This window comes from Nerophis lumbriciformis, linkage group LG10, assembly GCF_033978685.3.
Source record: "Nerophis lumbriciformis linkage group LG10, RoL_Nlum_v2.1, whole genome shotgun sequence".
Lineage (NCBI taxonomy): Eukaryota > Metazoa > Chordata > Actinopteri > Syngnathiformes > Syngnathidae > Nerophis > Nerophis lumbriciformis.
In genome coordinates, this window is record NC_084557.2 from 50,164,297 (window position 1) to 50,181,595 (window position 17,299).

Consider the following 17,299-nt stretch of genomic DNA (forward strand, 5'->3'; position numbering starts at 1 on the left):
TTCTCTTCTTAGTTATTATTTCTCCGGCTGTAGAAAAGAGCCGCTCACAGGGCACAGAGGAGGCGTCAGTGCGACGCAGTTCGCGTATCGGTCACGTGACCAAAACAGCTCATGATCGGTCACGTGACTTTCTAAAAGCGGTACGCGCACCGACACAGGGTATTGCTCTATGAGCTCCACGCATGCGCCGATGCATCGGTGTTGCCGGACCCATCACTACTGCACGCCTTGTCCGTAGTAGTCCATTCTGCATCCCGGGAGAACAACCCGTAGTGAGCCCCCCCCAAGCTCTGTATCGATCGGAGTGTGTGCAGGTAAACCTATTGTTTATGAAGTTTATTTTTTGACCATGTCCGGAAACAAATAGCGGTGATGACTTCAAGATATTTTTCAACATATTGAGCAAAACGGTCTCATATTAGTTTTTTCTACCAAGAAAAGTGCACTTGTTATTAGTGAGAATATACTTATTTTAAGCTATTTTTGGGTTCATTGAAGCTAGCTAATTTTACTTGTTTTGGAAAGTCTTGACAAGCCAAATTTTCTTGTTCTATTGGAAGATCATTTTGCTTAGTTCAAATAAAATACCCCTCATTTTTGTATTTTTTTTTTCTTGTTTTTGAACACTGACTTTTTGCAGTGTGTAGGGGTGGGAGTTTGCAGCCAATCACCTTCTCAATAATACCTCCCTGAAAGTGATTCTCTTTGTAAAAGGAGGAGTCCAGGTGTACCTAATGCGTTGGCCAGCAAGTACCTTCTTCTTCAGTCCTACCTAACTGACCGGAGTTTCTCTGTGCAGCTAGGAGACTTTCTCTCCTTGGTGTCCCCCCTTACCTGTGGTGTTCCTCAAGGGTCAATCCTAGGTCCCATACTCTTCCTACTGTACATGCTACCTTTAGGTGAAATCCTGGTCTAGCACAATGTCTCATTCCGTTGTTATGCCGATGATGTTCAGATCTACTTACCTCTTAAGGCCACAGGACAGGTCGCACTTCAGCCACTGCTTGACTGTCTGACTGACATCAAAGCATGGATGAGTCCTAACTTCCTAAACCTTAATGAGAGCAAGACCGAGATTATCATCTTTGGCGAAACATCTCCAGTCTCGTTTGTCAGTGCTCTAGGTCCTCTGAGTGATCTTTGATAGTGCCTTCAAATTCACCAAACAGGTCAGCTCAGTGGTTAGTACCAACTTTTACCATCTCAGAACCCTAGCAAAGACCAAGGCCTATCTCTCCCAGAGCGACCTGGAGACTGCTATCCACGCCTTCATCACACACCGGCTAGACAACAACAGCTCACTGTACGCTGGCATTGATCAGGTATCACTCCGCCGTTTGCAGTTTGTGCAAAACGCGGCTGCCCGTCTCCTCACTAGTACCAAAAAACGGGAGCACATCACCCCAGTCCTGGCCTCACTCCACATTGATTTTAAATTACTTTTAATTGTTTTTACATCCCTAAATTGTCTGGCCCCACAATACCTGACCGAGCTGCTGCATCATCATACCTCGTCTAGAGCCTTGAGGTCAGCTAACCAAATGCTTTTGGCGGTCCCCAGATCCAGGCTAAAGACCAGAAGGGACAGAGCCTTTTCCGTTGCCGCCCCTAAGCTCTGGAACAGCCTTCCCCTCCACATTAGGTCAGCCCAGAGCCTGGGGGTCTTCAAAACCCTCCTTAAGACCTACCTCTTCTCGCTGGCCTTTGACCTGAGCTGAGTCCGCCCACTAGGCCACTATTTCTAGTCCCTCCCCAGCCCTTCGCTTTAGTTTGATTTTTCAATTTGTCGCACTTTTATTATTATTATTTTTATTCTGCAAATTTGTACTTTTTATTCGACCTCTTTTACCGTATTGCTTTTGCACTATCTTGTTCAGCACATTCATTGTTTATGTTCTTTGTTTTTTGGTTTTTTGTTTTGTTTTGTTTTGCTCTATGCTTTTTTAACCTGTAAAGCACTTTGGTTCAATTTAATAGTTGTTGAAAACGTGCTATATAAATAAAGTTGACTAGACTTGACTTGACTACCTTGAATGTTGTCTAATGCTGGGACAGCGACTGCATGCACAAACGCTTCCATGGCTGAGTTGCTGTTTATCCCCTCAGAGTGTGGCAGCACCGTGGCCATAAAGACGGGTACAGCTGACCTCAACCAGAACCCGAGCAGCAGCAGCAGCACTGGCCAGTGCTTCTCCAACCCCAGCTACCACACCGTGGCCCAGTGCAATGTCGTGTCCACCATCTCCAGCAACCTGGACGCCACACTGACCCTCAAAGTACGCTCTGCACTTTACACACGTTGTTCAGTCAAGTGCTGTGAAATAAAGCAATCCCTCCGTTGTCCCCCTCGCAGTCAAGCACCCTGAAAAGCCGAAACGGTTCTGACTGGAGAGCCTTCTGCAACCTCAGTGATCTCGGTCAGTTTTTCCTCTCTCATTCCTCACGAATAGCCTCATCCATCATGACTTTGTGACGCCGCCCCAAGGGCACGAGGCGTGCGTGTCTTTAGCGGGAATCCATGCTGTGAATGAAGATGAACCACAGACTCCTTGTTAGACCAAACCTTTGCTCTCCTTTTCATTTGATATGCGTCTTAGAAGGAGAGCGGTGCGGTTCCGAGAAGAACAGGGGTCAGTGCGACTTCGTTAGTACGCCTTCTTCTCACCCGGTGTTAAATTCTCAAGTGTTGGTTTATGCCAGGTCAGCTACGGCCCTCTTGAGGGACGTAGGTGGGGGGGAAAAAAAACTGTTGAAGTAGTTTACCGTCCACATGAGAGTAATCACGCTAGTTATGATATATTAAATATACAAATCATGCTACTCTCCATACTCTCATTTCAGTGGTCAAGTAAAATTGTATTGCAGGTATGAATATATAGTTTTTATATGCTGCAATGCAGAACACCTTAAATCTACCAAACAGTTGCTGTTACTTTTACAGGAGTCATGTTCTTGTTGAAGCACTCAGCACACATAATAGTGAGAGCAGCTCAGTTTGCAACAACACTTTGATGAAGTGTGGAAGTCGAGGGAAACTGCATTGGAGTTGTTCTTCAAATGACAGTACGTGCTTCCGGTTGCCTGAAAATGTGTTGGGAGCAATAAAAGCTTTTTTTCAAGGATAACTCTTGAACCAAAGATGCCAGTTGGCCAAATGTAACTGTACTAATGCAGGCTTCGACTTTCAACTTTTTAAGTATTGCCTTAAAGCAGGGATCATATTTTAGGGCACCAAGGCAAACATCATTTTCTTTCGAGGCAGGGGCTCCAAAGCATGCATGCATATATATATATATATATATATATATATATATATATATATATATATATATATATACAGGTAAAAGCCAGTAAATTAGAATATTTTGAAAAACTTGATTTATTTCAGTAATTGCATTCAAAAGGTGTAACTTGTACATTATATTTATTCATTGCACACAGACTGATGCATTCAAATGTTTATTTCATTTAATTTTGATGATTTGAAGTGGCAACAAATGAAAATCCAAAATTCCGTGTGTCACAAAATTAGAATATTACTTAAGGCTAATACAAAAAAGGGATTTTTAGAAATGTTGGCCAACTGAAAAGTATGAAAATGAAAAATATGAGCATGTACAATACTCAATACTTGGTTGGAGCTCCTTTTGCCTCAATTACTGCGTTAATGCGGCGTGGCATGGAGTCGATGAGTTTCTGGCACTGCTCAGGTGTTATGAGAGCCCAGGTTGCTCTGATAGTGGCCTTCAACTCTTCTGCGTTTTTGGGTCTGGCTTTCTGCATCTTCCTTTTCACAATACCCCACAGATTTTCTATGGGGCTAAGGTCAGGGGAGTTGGCGGGCCAATTTAGAACAGAAATACCATGGTCCGTAAACCAGGCACGGGTAGATTTTGCGCTGTGTGCAGGCGCCAAGTCCTGTTGGAACTTGAAATCTCCATCTCCATAGAGCAGGTCAGCAGCAGGAAGCATGAAGTGCTCTAAAACTTGCTGGTAGACGACTGCGTTGACCCTGGATCTCAGGAAACAGAGTGGACCGACACCAGCAGATGACATGGCACCCCAAACCATCACTGATGGTGGAAACTTTACACTAGACTTCAGGCAACGTGGATCCTGTGCCTCTCCTGTCTTCCTCCAGACTCTGGGACCTCGATTTCCAAAGGAAATGCAAAATTTGCATGGTTGGGTGATGGTTTGGGGTGCCATGTCATCTGCTGGTGTCGGTCCACTCTGTTTCCTGAGATCCAGGGTCAACGCAGCCGTCTACCAGCAAGTTTTAGAGCACTTCATGCTTCCTGCTGCTGACCTGCTCTATGGAGATGGAGATTTCAAGTTCCAACAGGACTTGGCGCCTGCACACAGCGCAAAATCTACCCGTGCCTGGTTTACGGACCATGGTATTTCTGTTCTAAATTGGCCCGCCAACTCCCCTGACCTTAGCCCCATAGAAAATCTGTGGGGTATTGTGAAAAGGAAGATGCAGAATGCCAGACCCAAAAACGCAGAAGAGTTGAAGGCCACTATCAGAGCAACCTGGGCTCTCATAACACCTGAGCAGTGCCAGAAACTCATCGACTCCATGCCACGCCGCATTAACGCAGTAATTGAGGCAAAAGGAGCTCCAACCAAGTATTGAGTATTGTACATGCTCATATTTTTCATTTTCATACTTTTCAGTTGGCCAACATTTCTAAAAATCCCTTTTTTTGTATTAGCCTTAAGTAGTATTCTAATTTTGTGACACACGGAATTTTGGATTTTCATTTGTTGCCACTTCAAATCATCAAAATTAAATGAAATAAACATTTGAATGCATCAGTCTGTGTGCAATGAATAAATATAATGTACAAGTTACACCTTTTGAATGCAATTACTGAAATAAATCAAGTTTTTCAAAATATTCTAATTTACTGGCTTTTACCTGTATATGTAATATAACAGGTATATTCATGATAATATTTACAGTATTTTGCTCATTTTGAGCATTACCAAAACTTACTTCCTATACGCATTGATTTCACGGAGCACATAGCAACGGTTGCGTTCTTTGCTCTGTGAAATCAGTGTCAACAACTTAGAGAGCCCTTCTGTGTTTGCTACCACTAATGGCAGACTTTGTGAGAGCCTTGGAGCGTCGCCATGTTTCAAATAAGAGCATAAAACAGTGACTCACAACATCTGCTCTTTGCTGACTGATGGGATGTTGTATCTTACTTGAGATGCTCAATTCAGAACAATCCTCACTCCTCAGATAAAAATGCTTCCGAGCAATGCTGTTCTGTGGTCTGACGAGTTCACAATTCAAATTGTTTTTGGAAACTGTGGACGTCGTGTCCTCCGGACCAAAGAGGAAAAGAACCATCCGGATTGTTATAGGCGCAAAGTGTAAAAGGCAGCATGTGTGATGGTATGGGGGTGTATTAGTGGCCAAGACATGGGTAACTTACACATCTGTGAAGGCACCATTAATGCTGAAAGGTACATACAGGTTTTGGAGCAACATATGTTGCCATCCAAGCAACGTTACCATGGACGCCCCTGCTTATTTCAGCAAGACAATGCCAAGCCACGTGTTACATCAACGTGGCTTCATAGTAAAAGACTGCGGGTACTAGACTGGCCTGCCTGTAGTCCAGACCTGTCTCCCATTGAAAATGTGTGGCGCATTATGAAGCCTAAAATAGCACAACGGAGACCCCCGGACTGTTGAACAACTTAAGCTGTACATCAAGCAAGAATGGGAAAGAATTCCACCTGAAAAGCTTAAAAAATGTGTCTCCTCAGTTCCCAAATGTTTACTGAGTGTTGTTAAAAGGAAAGGCCATGTAACACAGTGGTAAAAATGCCCCTGTGCCAACTTTTTTGCAATGTGTTGCTGCAATTAAATTCTAAGTTCATGATTATTTGCAAAAAAAAATGTTAACATTAAGTATCTTGTATTTGCAGTCTATTCAATTGAATATAAGTTGAAAATGATTTGCAAATCATTGTATTCTGCTTTTATTTACAAATTACACAATGTGACAACCCCCGGGGGTGGATGAGATCCGCCCGGAGTTCCTTAAGGCTCTGGATGCTGTGGGGCTGTCTTGGTTGACAAGACTCTGCAGCATCGCGTGGACATCGGGGGCAGTACCTCTGGATTGGCAGACCGGGGTGGTGGTTCCTCTCTTTAAGAAGGGGAACCGGAGGGTGTGTTCTAACTATCGTGGGATCACACTCCTCAGCCTTCCCGGTAAGGTCTATTCAGGTGTACTGGAGAGGAGGCTACGCCGGATAGTCGAACCTCGGATTCAGGAGGAACAGTGTGGTTTTCATCCTGGTCGTGGAACTGTGGACCAGCTCTATACTCTCGGCAGGGTCCTTGAGGGTGCATGGGAGTTTGCCCAACCAGTCTACATGTGCTTTGTGGACTTGGAGAAGGCATTCGACCGTGTCCCTCGGGAAGTCCTGTGGGGAGTGCTCAGAGAGTATGGGGTATCGCACTGTCTGATTGTGGCAGTCCGCTCCTTGTATGCTCAGTGCCAGAGCTTGGTCCGCATTGCCGGCAGTAAGTCGGACACGTTTCCAGTGAGGGTTGGACTCCGCCAAGGCTGCCCTTTGTCACCCATTCTGTTCATAACTTTTATGGACAGAATTTCTAGGCGCAGTCAAGGCGTTGAGGGGATCTGGTTTGGTGGCTGCAAGATTAGGTCTCTGCTTTTTGCAGATGATGTGGTCCTGATGGCTTCATCTGGCCAGGATCTTCAGCTCTCACTGGATCGGTTCGCAGCCGAGTGTGAAGCGACTGGGATGAGAATCAGCACCTCCAAGTCCGAGTCCATGGTTCTCGCCCGGAAAAGGGTGGAGTGCCATCTCCGGGTTGGGGAGGAGATCTTGCCCCAAGTGGAGGAGTTCAAGTGCCTCGGAGTCTTGTTCACGAGTGAGGGAAGAGTGGATGGTGAGATCGACAGGCGGATCGGTGCGGCGTCTTCAGTAATGCGGACGCTGTATCGATCCGTTGTGGTGAAGAAGGAACTGAGCCGGAAGGCAAAGCTCTCAATTTACCGGTCGATCTACGTTCCCAACCTCACCTATGGTCATGAGCTTTGGGTTATGACCGAAAGGACAAGATCACGGGTACAAGCGGCCGAAATGAGTTTCCTCCGCCGGGTGGCGGGGCTCTCCCTTAGAGATAGGGTGAGAAGCTCTGCCATCCGGGAGGAGCTCAAAGTAAATCCGCTGCTCCTCCACATGGAGAGGAGCCAGATGAGGTGGTTCAGGCATCTGGTCAGGATGCCACCCGAACGCCTCCCTTGGGAGGTGTTTAGGGCACGTCCGACCGGTAGGAGGCCGCGGGGAAGACCCAGGACACGTTGGGAAGACTATGTCTCCCGGCTGGCCTGGGAACGCCTCGGGGTCCCACAGGAAGAGCTGGACCAAGTGGCTGGGGAGAGGGAAGTCTGGGCTTCCCTGCTTAGGCTTCTGCCCCCGCGACCCGACCTCGGATAAGCGGAAGAAGATGGATGGATGGATGGACAATGTGACAACGTCACTGGTTTTGGGTTTTGTAGAAAGTACTGAGTCTGGTGGCCTCTTCACAATGTTTATCAAATATCCCATCTTGGACTCTGCTGACTGGATGACAACATGGACAAACAGTAGCTGTCAAATCAAACATTGAGTGTCTTCTTACTGATCGAGGGAATTATGCAACATCTGACGTTCTTGTCTTGACATTTGGCAACAGATGTTCAACAGGGGGAGACACAGGCTCCGAGAGGCTCCAGAAAAGGTAAATCATTCATTTGAGTTGCAGTGTGCTTGTGTATGTTTGTGTGTGTGTGTGTGTGTGTGTGTGTGTGTGTGTGTGTGTGTGTGTGTGTGTGTGTGTGTGTGTGTGTGTGTGTGTGTGTGTGTGTGTGTGTGTGTGTGTGTGTGTGTGTGTGTGTGTGCTATCCCAACACTAATAATTAAAATCTGTCCTTCAATCACTTTCACCAAATGGTTTCCAACGCCACCTGAGTGTGACCCCAACTCATACTTGCCAACCCTCCCGGATTTTCCGGGAGACTCCCGAAATTCAGCGCGTCTCCTGAAAACCTCCCGGGACAAATTTTCTCCCGAAAATCTCCCGAAATTCAGGCGGAGCTGGAGGCCACGCCCCCTCCAGCTCCATGCGGACCTGAGTGACGTGTTGACAGCCTGTTCACACGTCCGCTTTCCCACAATATAAACAGCTAATGATGGAGGGCGAGTTCTTGGTTTCTTATGTGTGTTTATTGTTAGGCAGTTTTATTAACGTCCTCCCAGCGCGGTAACAACACACAACAACAGCAGTCAAGTTTTCGTCCCCCGTAAAGCAGTTGGTCTGCCGTAAACAGCAATGTTGTGACACTTTTAAACAGGACAATACTGCCATCTACTGTACATGCATATGTGACCCACCCATAATGTGTCACATTTTTGTGTTGATTTATTTATTTTATTTTGTGGTTTGAATTCGTTTTTGGAGCTGTCATTACACATTTATCAGTATTCACATTGGTCAGTAGGGGGCAGTAGGGCGTTTCTTCCCAATTGAATGCTATCACCTGCAGACCGGAAGTGTCTTGTCATTCTGATGAGCGCGACCAGTCTGTGAACAATTGAAACGTCCTGTGTGCTTTTTCCTCCTGTATAACAGGTTAGTTTTGGTGAATCAACTCACTGAATAATATCCATGTGATCTTTATAAGTTTAAGTACACATTCTGATGGTGGAGCCTAACTCTAAAGTGTTTGTGAGTTGTAGTTTGTATTTGTGAATGAATCCAGTGCACAGCTGCAGTAATCAATACAAAAAGGCGACGTGAGTGCGCAATGTTTATATAGGAACTTCTGATCCTAATTCAGACTCCCAAATTAGAGCTCCGGTTTTCTTATTGATTTTATAATGTATATTTGTATAATGTGTGTGTTCTGAAATAGTGACAGAGAATAGAACTAGGATGGACAATTCTGTTACGATCCGCTGCCCGGATCATAGTTTGTTTATGTTTGAGTCACGTGTTTTCAGCACCTTGAGTTTCGTTTGTTTCTGTTGCCATGTCGACAGATTACATTCACCTGCCTCTGGTTAGTGTTCGGGACGCGCACCTGTTGCCCGGGCACTAATCAGAGGGCTATTTAGTCTTTGCCCTGGCCTCACTCGGTCTGGCTTCCTAGTTTGTTCTTACACAACTGATGACGACGATTATTTCCTGTTTCTTAGCTGCTAGTTCTCACGCTAGGCTATTCTGGCTTGCTAGCTCCCACGTTAGCCCTTTTGTTTTTTGCCTTTTGTGCTACGTGCATGTTTTTTTGTTATTCACCGTATGATTTATATGTTAAATAAATCATATTCCTACCTGCAAGCTGTGTCCGAAGCCGTCTGCATCCCTGGGAGAACACACCCGCATCACCATGCGACCACGTCGTCACAAATTCAACCCTTAACTCAACAATGAGTAGATGAGTGTTATGTGTGTGTAAATGTGTAAATAAATGAACACTGCAATTCAAGTATTTATTTTATTTATATATATATATATATATATATATATATATATATATATATATATATATATATATATATATATATATATATATATAATAAAATATATATATATATAGCTAGAATTCACTGAAAGTCAAGTATTTCTTATATATATATATATATCTTAACCACGCCCCAACCACGCCCCACCCCCGACCACGCCCCCCACCCCCCACACCCCCACCTCCCGAAATCGGAGGTCTCAAGGTTGGCAAGTATGCCCCAACTCCAATATCTATCCTCCATGATTTATGTGGAAAAGTCTTTGAACAAGATCATGATGGGCTGAGTTTTGTTCTGATGGTAATTGCCTTCAGTGGCTCCACGCTCGATTCATCATTGGCTCTCCCGTACAGTGCAGTCGCGGGTGAACGTGAGAGACCAAAGGGTGTGAAGAGTCTGAAGAAAGCTCGCTGTGGTCTCTAATGAGGCCTCTTAGACTGACCGATGAGACTGCTATGGAAGAGATTAGCCCTCTGCTGTCTCCCCTTTGTGCTCAAATGACTTTTTAACGTCGTTATCGAGCAAAAGAAGTGTAACTTTTTGACTCTTCCGCCCGCACTGCTGCTCCACGAGTCACCATCGCTCCATCTTTACTGTCCCTCAATGTGCTGTCACAGATTACATCAAGGGATCCATGAACAGTCCCTGTACCCTGAACACGGAGAATCCCTACGCCACCATCAGGGATCCCCCCGGGTTGGTGTGCAAGCACACAGAGAGCAGCTACGTGGAGATGAAATCCCCCTCTCACCGCGAGGTTCCCTTTGGAGGCACCGCCACCCTCCTAGGCGCTGCCACCAGGAACATCTATGATGTCGGTGAGTGTGTTGTGTTCCCCCGGTAATAATCCTTAATTGTGTTTTCTACAGTACTCAATAAAATACTTTCTAAATAGAGTAGTTCCTCAACAAGCTTGTTTCTGTGATGGAGCTCTTAACTCAAAACAATAGTATCTCAAATCCAGGGGTGTGCCGTCAGGGCCAGCCAGGCCGTCTCTGCTGGCCTAACATAACCAGAAATCATCATCATAATTAAAGAGAAAAGTCTTTTTTTATTTACTTTCCCTAAATATCTAAAAGTATCGTATTTTCCGCACTATAAGGCGCACCGGATTATAAGGCGCACCTTCAATGAATCCATCCATCCATTAGGCAGCAGTCTAAGCAGGGAAGCCCAGACTTCCCTCTCCCCGGCCACTTCGTCCAGCTCCTCCCGGGGGATCCCGAGGCGTTCCCAGGCCAGCCGGGAGACATAGTCTTCCCAACGTGTCCTGGGTCTTCCCCGTGGCCTCCTACCGGTCGGACGTGCCCAAAACACCTCCCTAGGGAGGCGTTCGGGTGGCATCCTGACCAGATGCCCGAACCACCTCATCTGGCTCCTCTCGATGTGGAGGAGTAGCGGCTTTACTTTGAGCTCCCCCCGGATGACAGAGCTTCTCACCCTATCTCTAAGGGAGAGACCCGCCACCCGGCGGAGGAAACTCATTTAGTCCGCTTGTACCCGTGATCTTGTCCTTTCGGTAATAACCCAAAGCTCATGACCATAGGTGAGGATGGGAACGTAGATCGACCGGTAAATTGAGAGCTTTGCCTTCCGGCTCAGCTCCTTCTTCACCACAACGGATCCATACAGCGTCCGTATTACTGAAGACGCCGCACCGATCCGCCTGTCGATCTCACGATCCACTCTTCCCTCACTCGTGAACAAGACTCCGAGGTACTTGAACTCCTCCACTTGGGGCAAGATCTCCTCCCCAACCCGGAGATGGCACTCCACCCTTTTCCGGGCGAGAACCATGGACTCGGACTTGGAGGTGCTGATTCTCATCCCAATCACTTCACACTCAGCTGTGAACCGATCCAGTGAGAGCTGAAGATCCTGGCCAGATGAAGCCATCAGGACCACATCATCTGCAAAAAGCAGAGACCTAATCCTGCAGCCACCAAACCGGATCCCCTCAACGCCTTGACTGCGCCTAGAAATTCTGTCCATAAAAGTTATGAACAGAATGGGTGACAAAGGGCAGCCTTCAATGAATGGCCTATTTTAAAACTGTTCATATATAAGGCGCACCGCATTATAAGGCGCATAGAATAGAGGCTACAGTAGAGTCTGGGGTTACGTTATGCATCCATTAGATGGAGCTACGCTAAAGGGAATGTCAAGAAAACAAATAGTGATTGTACTGACACTTCTACTTGCTGCTCTCTGTTCAACAACCAGTTTGTCCTTCAACTGTAGCCATCTCGCTTTGTTCCCTCGGAAACTCTGTTTAGTCTTCTTTACTTGGCGCAGGTCATCATGTTGCTTCCTCCACCTCCGCACCATTCATTCGTTAATGTTAAATTCTCTCGCTGCTGCTCTATTCCCGTGTTCTACTGCGTAGTTACCGTAGTCATACTTGCCAACCCTCCCGGATTTTCCGGGAGACTCCCGAAATTCAGCGCCTCTCCCGAAAACCTCCCGGGACAAATTTTCTCCCGAAAATCTCCCGAAATTCAGGCGGAGCTGGAGGCCACGCCCCCTCCAGCTCCATGCAGACCTGAGTGAGGACAGCCTGTATTCACGTCCGCTTTCCCACAATATAAACACGTTATAACTGAACGATGGAAGGCGAGTTCTTGGTTTCTTATGTGGGTTTATTGTTAGGCAGTTTCATTAACGTCCTCCCAGCGCGGTAACAACACACAACAACAGCAGTCACGTTTTCGTCTACCGTAAAGCAGTTTGTCTGCCATAAACAGCAATGTTGTGACACTCCTAAACAGGACAATACTGCCATCTACTGTACATGCATATGTGACAATAACATCTAGGGCTTTTAGAGAGTGCAGTGCACAACTGCGCACACAACAAGGAGACGAAGCAGAAGAACGAGGAAGATACAGCCGTGGCGACGCCGACGACGAGTAAGATGAAGAAATACGCTTTTAAGTTCCAAGCCACAGCTGCGATTGGACCTGGATAGCCTCCGGGAAGAAGTAGTGGACTACCAAGTGCTTGGCAGTGAAGATCTTCCTCAGGAAGCAGAGATTGACCGGTTTTGGGCCATGCTAGGGAGGGATGGAAGATTCCAGACTCTAGTGCATTTGATGAAAGCACTTTTGTGCGTGCCACACAGCAATGCATCATCAGAGAGGGTGTTCAGCATGGTTAGAAAAATAGTGACAGAGAATAGAACAAGGATGGACAATTCAACCCTTAACTCAACAATGAGTAGATGAGTGTTATGTGTGTGTATATGTGTAAATAAATGAACACTGAAATTCAAGTATTTATTTTATTTAAAATAAATAAATAAATATATATATATGTAGCTAGAATTCACTGAAAGTCGAGTATTTCTTATATATGTGTGTGTGTGTATATATATATATATATACATATATATATATATATATATATATATATATATATATATATATATATATATTACTTGGTGAATTCTAGCTGTAAATATACTCCTCCCCTCTTAACCACGCCCCAAACCACGCCCCCCGCCCCACTCCCAAGAAAAGTGCACTTGTTATTAGTGAGAATATACTTATTTTAAGGTAGTTTTGGGTTCATTGAGGTTAGCTAATTTTACTTGTTTTGGAAAGTCTTGACAAGCCAAATTTTCTTGTTCTATTGGCAGATCATTTTGCCTAGTTCAAGTAAAATACCCCTCATTTTTGTTGTTTTTTTTCTTGTTTTTGAACACTGACTTTTTGCAGTGTGTCTTTTAAAGGAGAACATTATCACCAGACCTATGTAAGCGTCAATATATACCTTGATGTTGCAGAAAAAAGATCATATATTTTTTTAACTGATTTCCGAAGTCTAAATGGGTGAATTTTGGCGAATTAAACGCCTTTCTAATATTCGCTCTCGGAGCGATGACGTCACAACGTGACGTCACATCGGGAAGCAATCTGCCATTTTCTCAAACACCGAGTCAAATCAGCTCTGTTATTTTCCGTTTTTTCGACTGTTTTCCGTACCTTGGAGACATCATGCCTCGTCGGTGTGTTGTCGGAGGGTGTAACAACACCAACAGGGACGGATTCAAGTTGCACCAGTGGCCCAAAGATGCCAAAGTGGCAAGAAATTGGACGAAATTTGTTCAAAATACGAGGCTGTGGGGAAAGCCGACGAAATGGTCAGTCGTTTGTTCCGCACACTTTACCGACGAAAGCTATGCTACGACAGAGATGGCAAGAATGTGTGGATATCCTGCGACACTCAAAGCAGATGCATTTCCAACCATAAAGTCAAAGGAATCTGCCGCCAGACCCCCATTGAATCTGCCGGAGTGTGTGAGCAATTCAGGGACAAAGGACCTCGGCAGCACGGCAAGCAATGGCGGCAGTTTGTTCCCGCAGACGAGCGAGCTAAACCCCCTATCGACCCTAGCTTCCCTGGCCTGCTGACATCAACTCCAAAACTGGACAGATCAGCTTTCAGGAAAAGAGCGCGGATGAGGGTATGTCTACAGAATGTATTAATTGATGAAAACTGGGCTGTCTGCACTCTCAAAGTGCATGTTGTTGCCAAATGTATTTCATATGCTGTAAACCTAGTTCATAGTTGTTAGTTTCCTTTAATGCCAAACAAACACATACCAATCGTTGGTTAGAAGGCGATCGCCGAATTCGTCCTCGCTTTCTCCCGTGTCGCTGGCTGTCGTGTCGTTTTCCTCGGTTTGGCTTGCATACGGTTCAAACCGATATGGCTCAATAGCTTCAGTTTCTTCTTCAGTTTCGTTTTCGCTACCTGCCTCCACACTACAACCATCCGTTTCAATACATGCGTAATCTGTTGAATCGCTTAAGCCGCTGAAATCCGAGTCTGAATCCGAGCTAATGTCGCTATAGCTTGCTGTTCTATCCGCCATGTTTGTTTGTGTTGGCATCACTATGTGACGTCACAGGAAAATGGACGGGTGTATATAACGATGGTTAAAATCAGGCACTTTGAAACTTTTTTTAGGGATATTGCATGATGGGTAAAATTTTGAAAAAAACGTCGAAAAATATAATAAGCCACTGGGAACTGATTTTTAATGGTTTTAACCCTTCTGAAATTGTGATAATGTTCCCCTTTAAGGCACTCCCTCAATATTGGAAATCGGGAGAAATTCGGGAGAATGGTTGCCCCGGGAGATTTTCGGGAGGGGCACTGAAATTCGGGAGTCTCCCGGGAAAATCGTGAGGGTTGGCAAGTATGCGTTAATGCATGTGTTAAAACCCAACAAGTGCCCACAAAATGGGAAGCTCTAATGAGGAAGTGCGACAACAATCCTCACAATTTTTCTGGGAGACTCCCATATTAGATGAGAGGGGTAGATGAGATCCACCCGGAGTCCCTTAAGGCTCTGGATGCTGTGGGGCTGTCTTGGTTGAAAAGACTCTGCAGCATCGCGTGGACATCGGGGGCGGTACCTCTGGATTGGCAGACCGGGGTGGTGGTTCCTCTCTTTAAGAAGGGGAACCGGAGGGTGTGTTCTAACTATCGTGGGATCACACTCCTCAGCCTTCCTGGTAAGGTCTATTCAGGTGTACTGGAGAGGAGGCTACGCCGGATAGTCGACCCTCGGATTCAGGAGGAACAGTGTGGTTTTGGTCCTGGTCGTGGAACTGTGGACCAGCTCTATACTCTCGACAGGGTCCTTGAGGGTGCATGGGAGTTTGCCCAACCAGTCTACATGTGTTTTGTGGACTTGGAGAAGGCATGTCCCTCGGGAAGTCCTGTGGGGAGTGCTCAGGGAGTATGGGGTATCGGACTGTCTGATTGTGGCAGTCCGCTCCCTGTATGATCAGTGCCAGAGCTTGGGCCGCATTGCCGGCAGTAAGTCGGACACGTTTCCAGTGAGGGTTGGACTCCGCCAAGGCTGCCCTTTGTCACCCATTCTGTTCATAACTTTTATGGACAGAATTTCTAGGCGCAGTCAAGGCGTTGAGGGGATCTGGTTTGGTGGCTGCAGGATTAGGTCTGATGTTTGTGGTCCTGATGGCTTCATCTGGCCAGGATCTTCAGCTCTCACTGGATCGGTTCGCAGCCGAGTGTGAAGCGACTGGGATGAGAATCAGCACCTCCAAGTCCGAGTCCATGGTTCTCGCCCGGAAAAGGGTGGAGTGCCAACTCCTGGTTGGGGAGGAGATCTTGCCCCAAGTGGAGGAGTTCAAGTACCTCGGAGTCTTGTTCACGAGTGGGGGAAGAGTGGATGGTGAGATCGACAGGCGGATCGGTGCGGCGTCTTCAGTAATGCGGACGCTGTATCGATCCGTTGTGGTGAAGAAGGAGCTGAGCCGGAAGGCAAAGCTCTCAATTTACCGGTCGATCTACGTTCCCATCCTCACCTATGGTCATGAGCTTTGGGTTATGACCGAAAGGACAAGATCACGGGTACAAGCGGCCGAAATGAGTTTCCTCCGCCGGGTGGCGGGGCTCTCCCTTAGAGATAGGGTGAGAAGCTCTGCCATCCGGGAGGAGCTCAAAGTAAAGCCGCTGCTCCTCCACATGGAGAGGAGCCAGATGAGGTGGTTCGGGCATCTGGTCAGGATGCCACCCAAACGCCTCCCTAGGGAGGTGTTTAGGGCACGTCCGACCGGTAGGAGGCCGCGGGGAAGACCCAGGACACGTTGGGAAGACTATGTCTCCCGGCTGGCCTGGGAACGCCTCGGGGTCCCACAGGAAGAGCTGGACGAAGTGGCTGGGGGGAGGGAAGTCTGGGCTTCCCTGCTTAGGCTGCTGCCCCCGCGACCCGACCTCGGATAAGCGGAAGAAGATGGATGGATGGATGGACTCCCATATTTCCTGCCATCTCGCAGGAAAATTGGGAGGTTATAAATGACCCTAAACGGCTATGAAAAGACAATTGAGGTTGAAACAGACTGTACATGTACAGTAATGCATGCACTTTGCCTTCTCGTCCTACTCCTAACTTTGCTCTCCTTCTCCTTCTACCTCAAGCCATGGCAGAGCCCACAGTGAATGTTCTGCAGGGGCCCAACGGGATGGCTACCGGCTTCTCCCAGAACCCTTACGACCTTCCCCGTAGCGCCCCCCACGTGCCCAACCACTATGACATCCTGCCAATGCACCACAGCCCCACGCACACACCCCCAGAGAGCCCGAGCTCTCTGCTCTAGAGGACCCGCCCTGCACCCTGCAGCCAGGCCCTTTGTCTCCATGTGCTCCACCACGGACAAGAAGGAAAGTCCACACACCAGCAATCATTCACCTTTTTTTTTTTTTTCTCAGATCCTTCAAACTGCTTCTCGCGGATCTTTACGGAATTGTTCCAGACGAAGCCACGGACAGATTATAGACAAACTGTGAGTGATGGTTGTGCCCAGTGAGGAGTGTACAGCTGCAAAGATTGATGATGTCCAGGCGTCACAGATGGAATAAAAAGTCAATCACAGCTCACCTTCTCTGACAACATGGATAAAAAGCATGGATACATTAAAAAAATAAAATAAAAAAAAAGGTAATAATGCCACTAGTCTTTTTATTCACGGCTCAGCGGTAATGAGGACGGCTGTGTCAAACTTGAAAAGCTTCGTTTGTGTTGCAGTGTCATTGAAGCTGTGATATATTCAGGTCAGCAGAGTTCACTGCTGGAAAAAAAAAAAAAAAACACGTCCCCAATTTGGGACGTGCTCGTCGCTAACAAACTCTCTGGATCTTGTGTTGTTTTCTATGTCAGACAAGTTTTCTTGCAAATGTCTTGCTTTGCAATTTCCTGTTTTGA

General features: G+C 46.5%; 1 protein-coding gene across 4 annotated transcripts in view; it reads left to right on the plus strand.

The window, feature by feature from the left end:
• The window catches only part of megf11 (multiple EGF-like-domains 11), a 559,910-nt gene extending 542,876 nt beyond the window's left edge, over positions 1 to 17,034 (plus strand). For 3 of the 4 annotated variants that reach the window (XM_061969469.2, XM_061969472.2, XM_061969470.2), the window contains 5 exons: positions 2,107 to 2,276; positions 2,354 to 2,417; positions 7,733 to 7,777; positions 10,179 to 10,379; positions 16,516 to 17,034. In XM_061969469.2, the coding sequence (XP_061825453.2) occupies positions 2,107 to 2,276; positions 2,354 to 2,417; positions 7,733 to 7,777; positions 10,179 to 10,379; positions 16,516 to 16,694 (659 nt within the window). In that variant the 3' untranslated portion in view covers positions 16,695 to 17,034. The remainder of the gene's footprint in view (positions 1 to 2,106; positions 2,277 to 2,353; positions 2,418 to 7,732; positions 7,778 to 10,178; positions 10,380 to 16,515) is intronic. The other variant, XM_061969471.2, reaches the window with a different exon arrangement.
• Positions 17,035 to 17,299: the final 265 nt, after the last annotated feature.